Below are 13,596 nucleotides of genomic sequence, written 5' to 3'. Positions count from 1 at the left end.
GATAATCTGTTTAAATTATTATTTGAGAAATATTTTTGGTTTTGTTCAAATACAATCCTCTCCATAATTTAGCTCACAGCAGGCAACAGGCTGATCGGTCTGCTGTTAGGACCACAGAATGGTGCAGTTGAGCTTTTAGGCAGAGGCACAATTTTAGCTGTCTTCCACACACAAGGATAAACATGCCTCCTGAAACTTAAATTTATAATGTGCACTATTGGGACAGCAACTGTATTAGCAACCACTTTCAATAATTTTGAGGCAATATTGTCTATTCCAGCTGGCTTTTCTTTACACTCCAGCAGTATTTTCCTCACTTCTTCAATGGTTACACTAGTAAGTTCAAATGTACAATTTTTTCCCTGTCATAATAGTATTTGTTATAAGCGTTTCTGCTTTTATATTACCAGTTTGTCCAATTTTGCTTCTGAAAACAATAATTTTATCACAAAAATAATTATTTATGTGATTGGCAATTTCCATTGGCTTTGTTAGAAAGAGGCCTCCTGAGTCGAGAAATGATGGAGTAGATTTTTCTTTACGTCCCAACATATTATTGAGAATACTCCATAATTTCTTATCTTGTTTTTCATTTTCAGTCAGGTATTTATGATCCCAGCAACTCACAGGACTTCAAACTATTAGAGCTTTTATTCCAGGAATAAATGTAAGTTTCTCATTCAACTGTCCAAAGATATCACCTGCAGAGAGAAGCCATCGCTTTTGTAGCTCTAAACCTTTCACTTGGACTTTCACTCATGAAAACGCAGCCATTCCTTCAACAAATAGGTGTTAGTATCATTATCTGAACTATGGCGTCATCTACTGGCCAACTTCTGCAACACCACCAGCAGCAGCAGCAGCCTGTCAGGGCAGGGAGAGGATGGGTGTTGGTGCAGCATCCTTCCTCCTTCTTATCCTTCTTATATATATATATATATATATATATATATATATATATATATATATATATATATATATATATATATATATATATATAAGCCTATTTTACTGAAGTGCGTGTTCAATATCTAGAACATGAATAAGATTTGTGTATGTGTGTGTGTGTGTGTGTGTGTGTGTGTGTGTGTGTGCGTGCATGTGTGCGTGTGTGTGTGTCTAGTGATGGACTGGTGTCCTGTCCATATCATAGTCTTCAGAGATTTGCTGCACCGCCCTGCACAGGACAGAAGAGTGAAGCAGGAGGACCAATGGCTGGACGTGTTGACACTGTTCCTCAGACGGATGTCAGCTTGGCGGAGGATTACTTTTGCTTTACTTCAGCTTTTTTTTTTTTTTTTCCAAATCAGATTTTTGGACATTGGCTTCAGCTGCATAAGTGTTGAGCAGAATGCATGAGGGACCCTGTCAGGAAATAACAGATGACAGTACATCCACCCATAGAGGATGGAGATCCTGGTTCAGAGGCTCAACCCTCCTCAGCAGCCACGGAAAGACAGCCCTCTGATCAAGACATGGGGTTTAAGACAGAGAGGAGCAGCACCTGTAGGACAGGTTTGAAAATCAGCACACTGGATGTCTGTGGACCCCTCACCATCAACGCTGGTCCTGCGCCTCAGCCAGCCTCCAGCTCCACACGGTGGAGGCCTTGACGCAGACCTGATGCTGCTGATCCGGACCACAGTCACTAAGTGGCAATGATGGCGCCTGGACACCCGCACTTGTAGTTTCCCTCGTAGTTCCAGGAAACATGGCCAGCTGTGGCTGTGCTTTCTTCTTGTTTGTGAGGGTATGGATGTAAATCACCTGGTAGTCCTGGCTTCACTGCTGTGTCTGTGAGCTGCATTATTATTTTCACCTGTCAGTTTAGAGAGAGAAATGATAAAACTATGACACTAATAAGATTTGATATCTCAGAAAAATACAGTGCTGATATTGAGAAATTGTGTTAAACTGTAATCATTTAAAGCTAATAAATCTAAAAAGTAGCACTTCAGGAATTGCGTGGACCGTGATTGGCAGATTGTTAGAAACTATGAGCATCCAGAGCATCTCTGGTGGAACTGCCTCATCTCCACTGTCACTAATCAAATGATCCTCAGTTGGTGAAGGTAAAAAAAAGCCACTCAATGAGTGAGTAAATAACCGAATCCTAGGAAGTTAAAGTTAAATGTTAAGTTAAATGTAGGAGTCAGGTGGTGGACCATTTTCACTTCCAATACCAGCAGCTGGTGGAACCTCTCCTTCATGGTCTGACTCTGTCTCAATACTGTCATCCCTCCTCTCATCCCTGGAGCTTTTACTAAATACTAAATTAGGCAGGAAGCAATTTTCAACAACTTCAACTGAACTGTTGAAGTTGTTGAAAATAGCTTTTTTCTATTATTATTATTATTATTATTATTATTATTATTATTATTATTATTGTCATTATTATTATTATTATTATTATTATTATTATTATTATATTATTATCAATTTATTTTTTTTCTATTATTCTGTTTTTTTTATTGCTGTCACAATACACAACTGTTCAAGAAACAGATACAGAAAAAGAAATTAAAAGTTTAGTGTACTTCACCTTTGTGCAGGTTTCTGACAGCAGGTACAGTCATCCTACTGCAACACCTAATTAGAATTAATTAGCGCCACCATCTGTTTTGGTGGAGAACTGCCATTTGAGGTGCGCGCTTGACAAGCATCCGTGTGGAAACACCCGTGTTGTACTGCGATGCGTCCAGCAGGTGGCAGCCTTTCAGCTTCATCACTGGTGTACGGCCGTAGAGTCCGGCCAGAGAAGAAGCGGAAGTGCTGCAGCAAACTGATGAAAACTTCTTAGTCCGGATTATTTTTTCCGTCTCTGCCTCCATGCAGGACTTCAGGGATTGACCGTCCGCGGGCGGATATGCAGACTGGGCCTCAGGTGCTCTTCCCATATGGACACAAACAGCGTTGGTGTAGCATGCTGGTTGATGTTGTTTTGTTATGCTAACAACAACAACACGCTACATGTGCCATGCTCGACTTAATCCGAGTAGAATGGGGATTAGGCGCTAACAGCAGACTGTTTCTCGCCGGTCCAGCGTCGTTAACAGGGGATCCTGGTGCAGACGGTGCCGCCCCGGCTGTGTGATGGGGCTCTGGAAGATCATGATGCCGCAGAAGATCCAGCTCCTGGCGGTCCTGGTGTTCGGGGTGGCCGTGATGCTGATCGAGAATCAGATCCAGAAACTGGACGAGTCGAGAGCGAAGCTCGGTGAGACGCTCCCGGCCGTGGAGCAGTCATCCTGACAGGCGTCGCAGAAACACAGCGGGTGGTGTTTGGTCTGGAGAACTTCGGTCCTGCTTCACCACACCTGATCGCAGCGAGGAGTCTGATTCTGGGCCTCCCGGGAGCTTCTCAGTAGATCCAGGCAGACATCTCCCAGGGGGGACCGCTTCTGCCATGTACCATGAGACAAACATCAATTCAACTTTTTACTGACATGATTAACAGCTAACTGGCCAGCAGTGATATAGGGGGAGGCGGTTCATGAATAATAACCTTCCTGCTAAATGTGTTACCATTTCAAAACGCTAGTCACAACTTTCTTCAAGAATATAATGGTGTCCGCCATCAGTCTCTGAGGAGTCCTCACATGTCCTGCTCTCCGTCCCTCTCAGAGAGCGTCCTCCTCAAGCGAGAGGTGGCTGAGACTGAGCGGCGTGTCGGTGAGGACCAGCCGGTGGCGGCCAGAGGAGACAACACGGTCATCATTTACAACAGAGTGCCCAAGACGGCCAGCACGTCCTTCACCAACATCGCCTACGACCTCTGCAGGAAAAACCAGTTCCACGTCCTGCACGTCAACATCTCCCGAAACAACCCTGTCCTCTCTCTGCAGGACCAGGTGAGCGAGCAGGACAAGTAGGACTCCAGCTCCCACACCAGCTGGTTTCCATTCACCCTGGTGCTTCTGATGCAGCAGAGACAAAGGGTTCAATAACACATTCTCTGGCGTGGCTGCACGCTGCTGTGCTGCTTCAGAAAAGTTCTGCTTTCAGATGACAAAGCTTTAACCACGCCCTGAGCAGGGCTGGGTAATAAAACTATATAGATATTGATCACTAAATAACTTTTCCTCCGTAGACATATGAAACACGGCCAATAAGCTTTTGATAGATTCCATATTTCAATGGTTTGACCGATAATGACAAAGAGCTGCTCCCTGCTGAACCGATCATGTGTCTGGAATAGAGCCATGCCGAGGAGCAGCCGGCCTGCTGCAGCCGTGGACCCCAGCAGTGGGGGGACGACCTGTCCTGCTCTCACTGTGCTCCAGTCTTCCCTCCACCGTCCAGGAAGCTGCGACCGCACTCCGCCCAGCGATGCCAACCAATCTCCCAAAACTCGAGAAACAGAAGCTGAAATTCAGCCGGCTTTTATCCCTTCTTGACCCTGAGAGAGAACTTTGAATTTTCATTTTTTTAATTTTATAATGACAATCAAATAACCCCTCATTTTTTGTTTTTAGCTTGGACTGGTTTGTTGAGATATGCGACTGTGAGCCAGTATTATTAGTCTTACACTTCACTGCCTGGATACACAGCGCTCAACTCTCTGTTTTTGAACATCACTAATCTGGAAAACTTGAATTTGTCTACAGAAGTCCTCCTCAGTCACTGTTGGGCCCACATTGCTTTCTGTTTCATTTGGGGAAAGACAGCTGAGCTGACTCGGTCTCACTGAAATGTCAATCTGGTAGAAGCTTTCAGTGACTTCAGAACTTTAACATTCATCTCAAGCACCAAACTGCAGCTACTCTTTTCCATATTGAGCTTGTTTTAATCTGTCATCTCCAGATTCGTTTTGTGAAAAACATCACCTCATGGAAAGAGAAGAAGCCCGGCTTCTACCACGGCCACATGGCTTATCTGGACTTCGCAAAGTAAGATCTTTCACTTCCGCTGGTGGTGATAGTATTCACAGTACTTAGAAATGGTCAGTTTGTATTTGTCTGGAGGATACACTTCATATATTGTCAGCTCTGATCAGAGAGAGTCGTCCAGCTCTGCTCCACTGTCACTCCTCCTTAATAACGCTGCAGTTTTACTGATGGAACAGGTTACAGGAACATGATCACTTCCTGCAGTGGTTCAGGCCATGTCGGGTCTCCAGCTTTGCTTTATGTGATGGTGGAAAATTACATTTTCCTTTTGTCAGAGAAAACCACCAAAGGTCACTTTCCATTTCAGTTGAGTTCAAATAATTTTATTCTGCACATTTGCTAGTTTAGTTTTTATTAGTTCTGTTTTTCTTTTTGTAATATGGTCCACTGATTGATGCCATTTGTGGCCACGACCCACAGTAATCGCAGCTCAGAGAGACAACAAAGCAACAATACTCACAAGAAACTTTCCTTTCTGTCAAACGCCCTTCTGGACGCCACCATCCTTTAGCAGTCGTCGGGTTTTCACCTTTCAGAAATGCGTCACATATTTCACCGGGTTCCACCACAGGCCTCTTGGTCTTGTATTTACACACAGTCATACTCATAATAATCCAGAGCTTTCTCCCGACTCTCGCTGCTATGATGCAGCTGTGCAGACTCGCCTCACAGATCTGGGAAAGAAAAAGTTTATATCAAGAGATAAATAAAAGGCTGCAGTTTGGGGACCTGTTTGCCTTATTCGTTCAGGTACGGTGTGAAGGATAAGCCGCTGTATATAAACGTGGTGCGGGATCCCATCGAGCGCCTGGTGTCGTACTACTACTTCCTCCGCTCTGGTGACGACTACAGGCGAGGCCTTCGACGGAGGAAACAGGGAGACAAGCAGGTGACGATCAGCAGCTCTTCCTTCTGAACCAGTGACTGTGTGGCGATGTGCTTTACTTACAGCAGGCGTTTCCTTTGTGTTTCAGACCTTTGATGAGTGCGTGTCTTCAGGAGGGCCTGACTGTAAACCTGAGAAGCTCTGGATGCAGATCCCTTTTTTCTGCGGACACGTTTCAGAGTGCTGGTGAGAGAGCGGGACTGACTGCTCATGGCTGCTTCCTGATTGCTTTGTGAAGGTTCACTGAACACTGAATGACACTCGTAACCACAATCTTAAACACCCTCTGATCTTATTGTTTCTGTCCATTTTCTGTGGTTGGAGCAGTCACTGTTCTTTGTGAAGATACCTTCAGCAGTTGATTAAAAACATGATTTCCTACACTGATTTTTACTTTTTGCTGTTTGGTTTTTGGGGGTTTTGTTTGTTCAGGAATGTCGGCAGCCGCTGGGCTTTGGAACAGGCCAAATACAACCTGATGAACCAGTACCTGTTAGTGGGAGTGACCGAGGAGCTGGAGGACTTCGTCATGATCCTGGAGGCAGCGCTGCCACGATTCTTCAAGGGAGCCACTGAACTCTACAGAACAGGTAGAGACTACGCCTGCACAATATATCGTTTGAACATCGCCATCGCAATGTGCACATGTGCAATAGTCACATCGCAGGATGTGCAATATTTTTTCATTATTATTATTATTTTTAACTTTTGTTTTGCTTCGTAAAAGCAGCAAGGTGCTCCATGCTCTGCACAGCTGCACTCTCTTCCTCCCTCCTGCTCGGCACTCACCGCTCCCCTCCCTCCTCCACAGCAGAGAGGAGAGGGGAAGGGCCGCTCTCAGGTACACTCTGAACACAGGTGACATGCAGGAGGAAGCGACGAAGGATTTAGTCCTCAAAAGAAGGTCAACATCCAAAATTTGGATGTATTTCGGCGGTAAAAAAAAGATGATACAGAACAAAAAAACGTTCTCTGCCGACAGTGCCTCGTCGTGGTTGCCTCAACACGAGTTAATACGTCAAACCTGTTGGACCATTTGAAACGCCATCACAAGCTCCTGTATTTCCAGGACAATTACAGAAGCCTTTGCCGGCATAACACCGTATGATAGGAACTCCAGACAGCATCGACAAATCATGGATGCAATAACTTTTTACCTAGCAAAAGACATGGTGCCGTTGAACACAGTGGATCGTTAAAGAGGGATTTAAAAAAATGATCCGCACGCTCGACAAGCGGTATGAAACACCACATATTTCTCTCAAGTGGCCATCTCCCCAAATACAGCTATTCAGGTCATCTAGTGAAAATTCTTCTATTTTTAATATCGCAATATATATTGCAATATATTGCAAGCCCCCAAAAAATCGCAATGTCAGTTTTTTCCAATATCGTGCAGCCCTAGTAGAGACACATGCAGTGGGGACGCACCGATCCTGAGTATACCGCCGAGCCGAGCTCAGAGAGGACAGAACCCTCAGACAGAACAGAAGAGCGAAAAGCTCGCCTGATCAGGACCTTCAGGATGAACGCAGGCCGTGAAAGTGGAGCCTCGCCATCCCCCTGAATGTGGCTTTTAAGCAGGAGGTGTCTGAGTACTGACTGCATTTGTAGTCTGTCTTACATCATTTTCATTTATTTTAATAGAATCTCCAAACTGCGGAGAGGAGTGAGGAAAACCTGCCGGCTCAGATGGAGATTTCTCTCTGAGCCTGACGTGTTGCCACATTCTCGTCGTGCTCCGATATCCTGCAGGGTCGTCATTTGGCTGATTGATCTGTTTCAGTGGAGGCATCCTGTCAGAGTAGGATTCAGAGATTCTCCAGAACAAATACCTGTGAAGTCAGGCTGCTTGGCTTGCTGTTAGATTCCATACAGCTGGTTTGACTCCAGAGTTCAGTGTTTTCCAGTACAATCGTCCCAGAAATGTATCTGCCTCCAGCTGTGCTCAGTTTGTTGGTTATCTTATCAACAACCTTTTTGGTGTCCTTCCAGGTAACAAGTCCCATCTTCGGAAGACCAATGACAAGAAACCCCTTACCAAAGAGACGATGGAGAAGCTGCGGCAGTCTGACGTCTGGAAACTGGAAAATGAGTTTTACGAGTTTGTACTGAAGTACTTTCAGTTTGTGCGTGCACATGCTGTCAGAAAAAAAGATGGAGAACTTTACATCCTGGCCCAGAGCTTCTTCTATGAAAAGATTCACCCCAAAGCAAACTGAAGAAGCTGCATGGGGGGCGCTCAGAGGAATTTCAAGTCAACTACACTGGGAGAACAAGACTGTAAGAGACGCAGTGTTTATAAGGAGACCTTTCACAGAAAGTGGCTGTTGGACTGTACAAAGGAATCTTCACCAGGGTTTCTTTTAAATCTTGAATTTCTGCTGCTGTTGTGGTAGTTTAACATTTCGTCCTTATTGAGTCCAAACACAATGGACCATCAGAAATAGCAATATTACAAGGTATAACTTGTTTTTGAGTTGAATTTTCCAGGGAAAAGGGGCATAGCTGAGTTTGGTTTGTGTCATTTTTTCACACTTCACACTAGATTTGAGATGCAACTGTACTTATTTGCATTTTGTAGGTTAACATTGGTGCATTTGTACATTCCATAGTGATATGCAGTGAACGTTTTTCGGACCAAATTAGCGGGGGGGGGGGGGGGCGGATATCCTGAAGTACCTGCTCACTGGAAATGTCTCCATGTGTTTTAACGCTTCACAAAAATATTTTAATGATCAAAATGTTGCACCTTTAGTGACAAAAAGCTGTTTAAAAGAAGCACAAGAGAGAAGATTATCAAGAGCAACTAACATGGGTGATTACAGGGTTTGTTTTTCTAAGCAGGCAGATACTGATAGTGCCTTTCCTCAGATGTTTCAGGAAGTCCTAGTTTTCAATGTTACTTTTTCAGTGTTTTCTCTTGTTGGTTTGTTTTTTTTCCCCCACACTGACCACCACATTAAACCCCCAAAGTATACATAACTGTAGATGTTTTGGCCTCGTTATTTCACATCAGTTCTGTTGTGTTTGTGCATGGAAGCAGCAGCAGCACACAGTGGCTGTAGTGTGAGCACTGTGGAAGTATTTCCAAGTATGAAGCAAAAGCAACTGAAATGCCACCTTATGGGGTGGAAATGGCAGAATGCCTTTAAATCCAACCAATTTGATGTGATGTCTAAAACAAAATATTTTGTGTTTGTAGAGCCTGGTTGACAGATGCTGAGCCACTGCCATACTTGTATGTGCGACAAATAAAAATGTAATCTAAATCTATTCTGAAAGTTGTGTCTGATTGAACATTCAGAGTGCTGCCAACAACCTTGACTGGACATTTGTATTGAGGACAAACATAAAAGCAAATGTGCGATTTTACTGTCAGTGTGGACCAACGAACACAAGAACTTCGCGAGCAGTTTTGGAGAGGAACATTGAAAGTGCCGTACAGCATCTGTATCCACTGTTCGAGCAATATTAACGTCTTCAGCTTATTTCTCTCCATCTTTCTGTTTGCATGCTGTCCTCAGCTGTTGTTTGCGCATCACAGTGCTAACTAAATGAGGTTGTGTGTCTCAACGTCTTACAGGCAGTATACTGTTTAAAACAGATGTCTTCACAGTTCAATATGTGGACCAGTACTGGAATATATATACGGAACACATTGATGGGATAACCCCCCCCAAACAAACAAACAAAAAAAAAAACAATAGAAGATGCGGTGAAGAACAAGAAGTGAGCTTTTTTTCAATTGTCCAATCAGCTTTCTCTGAAGTCACTTTGATTTGCATATTTCCCATCATGCACCTGAAGAATCGGTCGCAGTGTGAGCGGAACCAGAGTGGATCTGTGCCATTACACCAATGTACAGCGGTCCAGTCTGTCTGTTCGTGCTGGACGTGGTGCGGCAGACAGGACGACCACTGTACCGGGTGAGAGACGAGGTTGGGGAACCTGCTCGGGGACCGTGATCAGATGACAGGTCTCTCTGGCCCGTATCTCACACCGTTTTTTCAGCAAACCTTTAAACTTCCCAAAACTTATGTCAAGGTTTACGAACAATGGAAAAAAACTGATAGAAACATGTACTTGTTCTAACCTAACACTCCCGGACAGTGTCTGGCACAATGGTGCATTGAATCATTCATTTAGAGGACATATGTGAAGTCAACAGCACTGGTCCTGCTGCAAATGGGATTGTTTTATCAGAAACATTGGAGTTTTGACCTGCCAACTGCATCCTGCTGTCCCCGTGGCGTTTCCACTGCAGAAGAATAATCTATGAACTGAACAAATACTTGAGCAGCTTAAGTGCTCAAAAGACTCAGTGCTTCCATACAGTTTCTATTAGTCACAATGAAATCATTTTTAGGTTGTTTTTTTTTTAGGAATAAATAAATTAGCTGTTTCAAAGGTGAACATCAAAAGTGTAACTTATTTGCATCCAGTGTCCATCCAGTGTCCACAAGTCACACAAATTATACACAGACTCCATTATAGTCAGCCACTGTTGAGAATCTTTATTTCCTGTAGCAGTTTTATACTCTTACGTCTTAAACTTGAATGAGCTCATCCTGTAAAGACAAAGATATATCAACTTAAACCCTGATCCCATCCTTAGGTCAATATCTTAACAAAAGGTAAAAAAAAACAAACATTTTAAATTAAACTTTCAAAATTACTACATATTTCCAAAGTATGGATGCTGCTTCAGATTGCAAATGGGCCTTGAACAGCACACTTTGGGGACCATTCCTCTTTCTGATTCTTCTTTCGTCTCCCAGGTGCTTAAGCGGCGGCGGTGGCAAAGGTGGCAGCAGCGGCAGCACTCCCTCCCTCAGCAGCCTTCTGCGACGCTTTCTTCACGATTGAAATGGGAACACGTTCATCTTCTGATTTGGCAGAACTCAAGTCCTAAATGAAGGAAAGCACAATTGAGACAAACTTCATTAATCTGATCTATTCCCAGAATTAAAAAAAGTGTAGTGAAATGAAGTGGTCAACGCAGGAAGAAAACCCCGAGTTGGATTGTCGGCTGAGGCCTGGTCGGTCCGAAAGAGGACCTTTACCCCCTTCTGCTCCAGTCCAATGACTCTTTGGATAAACGGGCTTGGCAGATAAAATGAGAGAAAACACTGATGAAGACCACTCACCTCAGATGAAGTCGTCTGTTCACTTACAGTTTCTTCCATCTTTTTCTTCACGGCACCTTTTAAGATTTTACAAGATTTCTTTCAACACACTTTCCAAGCTTGTCACTGCAGACTGATCTCTAGCATTAAAACTATACCTCCTTTCTTGGGTTTTGGTTCGTCTTCGGCAGCTTTTGGAGCCTTTTTCACATTTGGGTCAGTGTTCTCCACTTTGGACTTCTTGACTTCCGGGCCCAGCTGAAAGACATGAAAGATAAAAAGCAAATATTTAAGTAGAAGTTGCACGCCTCTGGAAGTAGCTACAGATCTGATATCTCACCCTAAATTTCGCCATGGCTCCTGCAGTGACAGTGGAGTCAGCAGGCCTCACTAAAGAGTCTTTTTCTAGTCCTTTTTTTAAGCTGTTGCGCACCAAGTGCTTCAGCTGGACCGGGTCCAGCGAGGGGTACGTCTGCTTGATGTAACTGAATTGCTTGGGAAGAACCGCCTTTGCGCGAGTCCAGTGATTTAATTGCCTCCTTGATCATAAGCGCTCTAGAGGGATGAGCCGGAGGTTTGCGCACTGCTGCAGCATCTCAAAAGAAAAACATTTTGTGAGGTTAAAAGTCTACAAACACTGCAGAGCTTCATGTAATCACACTGGTTGATCGTCATTTACCTGACTTTGTCTCCTCGTTCTTCTCTGCTGGTGCGTCACTTTTTAGAGGCTTCGGCACTTCTTTACAGTCCAGTGGCATCTTTTTGGGAAGCACCATGTGAAACAACACACCTCAAGTAGATCCTACAGCAATCTGCTGGAGTTGCTGTGTCACACTGGCTTTAAGCTGCCTGGTGGAGTGAGACCAGCTGAATCCCATCAGGAATTGAGTCCCAGCCAATGGGGACACAGCCCTGAGACCAGCTTCCACTGAGGTGATGTTTGAGAACAGCAGCTCCCGTTTAACTACAGGTGTGAGCAACGAGTGCTCCTCGGTTTGAGGCTGCGTAGAGACATGGTCTGACTGCGGCATGCAGCTGAGGGAGATTTAGGCATGACAGCAGATGGAGCCAGTTTGGGGGGAAACTTTGTAGCCCATGCTGGAGAGGTAGGCTGCTGCTTCGATTAGTTAATTAAATTTCATCACAACACAGCGTTAGTGATATGTTACTTCTCTTTCAGGAAAAGTCCGCTCACCTTGTCCCTCCATTTGTGACAGAGGTAATGGTGTGCAGTGGATTGTCCTGACGGAAAACGCCTTGACTGTTATTTCAGTTATTGAGCGACTTCCACATAGCTGTAGGACGGGCATGTTTTTCAAGCTATTGTTTTAGGACTGTGAAATAAAGTTAGTTTTGCTTTGAACCAATAACTGCCCATTTTTCTTTGTGTCTGCACGTCTCAGACTGTTTGGATCCGCACCACAAAAGTCACATAAAAACGTGTGTAAATACCAGGAATGGTGTGTTATGACTTTTCTCAGCGTTCCGGTGAAACATAACCGAGAAAATGGTCAAAAACCGGCAATGAGCCTTGTTGTGGAAATTCTATTAATAAATGCACCAACGATGAGTTCCTTAATGATGACTTTAATTCCAGTTGCAACAGGAGAGAAGTCAGGGCTGCTCAGTCAGTGTGAGTTCTGCCATTCTGAGATACAGGCTGATATTTATACCCTGTCCTGCCACCCTGAACCCCTGTGGCCAGGGGCAGACATGTTAATGTCATTAACATGTCTTAGAGGCTGCCTTCAGTCAGGAAGGGACACATATTTAACATATGAAGTGACAAAGGAACAGAAAACCCCAACAACCCAACCCACTTCAACCCCGTGTGGCTGCCGATGCATCAGAGAAGAACAGCATACAGACCACAGACACCTTTTGGAGATTACGCCCGGTCAGGGGGAGACACATCTGTTTAGCATATAACAGGACAAACAGGAATGACATTCCCCCTTCTCAGCTACAGTTGTGTGAGGATCCCAGGGGGCCGTCTGCTGCGGAAGACTACTTAAAGTTGATAACCATCACATACATCAAATACATAAAAATTTCCATCACAGCCTGCTGAATGGAACTATTGGCTTCCATGGCAACGATCATGTACTTTGTCATACAATCACACTCACACACACACACACACACACACACACACAGATTCAGCAGTAGCTTGCAGGCACAAAGTCAAAATGTCTATTGGAATTTTCTTGTTTAAATAACAGATAATTGAGATCGCTCTGACTCAGGGAAGGACAACATCACAACTTGGGCCCAAACCCCACAGACCGAGTCCCGACAAGCCGCTGGGGTCATTGAGATGGATCTCAGGTCGTCCCACACACAGACGGCATATACGTAGACGGCCCATTCACACTGCTGAGAACTGGAGCCGACGTGCCTGCGTGGCGGCCATCTTGACACGGTGGACCTCGCTTCCACAGCACATTAAGGAATGATATGTCTCGTTATAAATGTGGTCATAAATCGATCAGTTTTCAAATTCTGTTGTAGTTTATTATCAGTCAATCAATCAATCAATCAATTTATTTTTGTATAGCCCAGTATCACAACAACAGTTGCCTCAGAGGGCTTCAAGATGTTACATTTGTCGGTAAAAGTAAAAACAGTGAATAAGCATAATGGTAATATGTCAATATTTACAGTAACGAGACAGAACGAAGCAACCACCGCC

The 13,596-nt window shown here is 44.2% G+C and overlaps 1 protein-coding gene across 2 annotated transcripts; it reads left to right on the top strand.

Annotated features, from left to right (window-relative positions):
• Window positions 1-2,750: 2,750 nt before the first annotated feature.
• Window positions 2,751-9,021, top strand: LOC115384637 (heparan sulfate 2-O-sulfotransferase 1-like). 2 transcript variants are annotated; one of them, XM_030086876.1, is made up of 8 exons: window positions 2,751-2,884; window positions 3,045-3,217; window positions 3,625-3,851; window positions 4,804-4,889; window positions 5,640-5,778; window positions 5,864-5,961; window positions 6,208-6,365; window positions 7,771-9,021. In XM_030086876.1, the coding sequence occupies exons 2-8, from the start codon at window positions 3,094-3,096 to the stop codon at window positions 7,995-7,997; spliced, it is 1,059 nt and encodes a 352-aa protein (XP_029942736.1). In that variant the 5' UTR covers window positions 2,751-2,884; window positions 3,045-3,093; the 3' UTR covers window positions 7,998-9,021. The 2 variants fall into 2 exon arrangements, with proteins under 2 accessions (XP_029942736.1, XP_029942735.1); XM_030086875.1 differs by having other exon boundaries at window positions 2,770-3,217.
• Window positions 9,022-13,596: the final 4,575 nt, after the last annotated feature.

Source organism: Salarias fasciatus, unplaced genomic scaffold, assembly GCF_902148845.1.
Source record: "Salarias fasciatus unplaced genomic scaffold, fSalaFa1.1, whole genome shotgun sequence".
Lineage (NCBI taxonomy): Eukaryota > Metazoa > Chordata > Actinopteri > Blenniiformes > Blenniidae > Salarias > Salarias fasciatus.
This window is presented reverse-complemented; position numbering and strand designations above follow the sequence as displayed.

Coding starts and splice junctions, on each gene's coding strand:
- LOC115384637 (XM_030086876.1), top strand. CDS start 3,094: ATGGGGCTCTGGAAGATCATGATGCCGCAGAAGATCCAGCTCCTGGCG. Junction 5,779..5,863: donor GGAAACAGGGAGACAAGCAG/GTGACGATCAGC, acceptor TTTGTGTTTCAG/ACCTTTGATGAGTGCGTGTC. Junction 5,962..6,207: donor GGACACGTTTCAGAGTGCTG/GTGAGAGAGCGG, acceptor TTGTTTGTTCAG/GAATGTCGGCAGCCGCTGGG.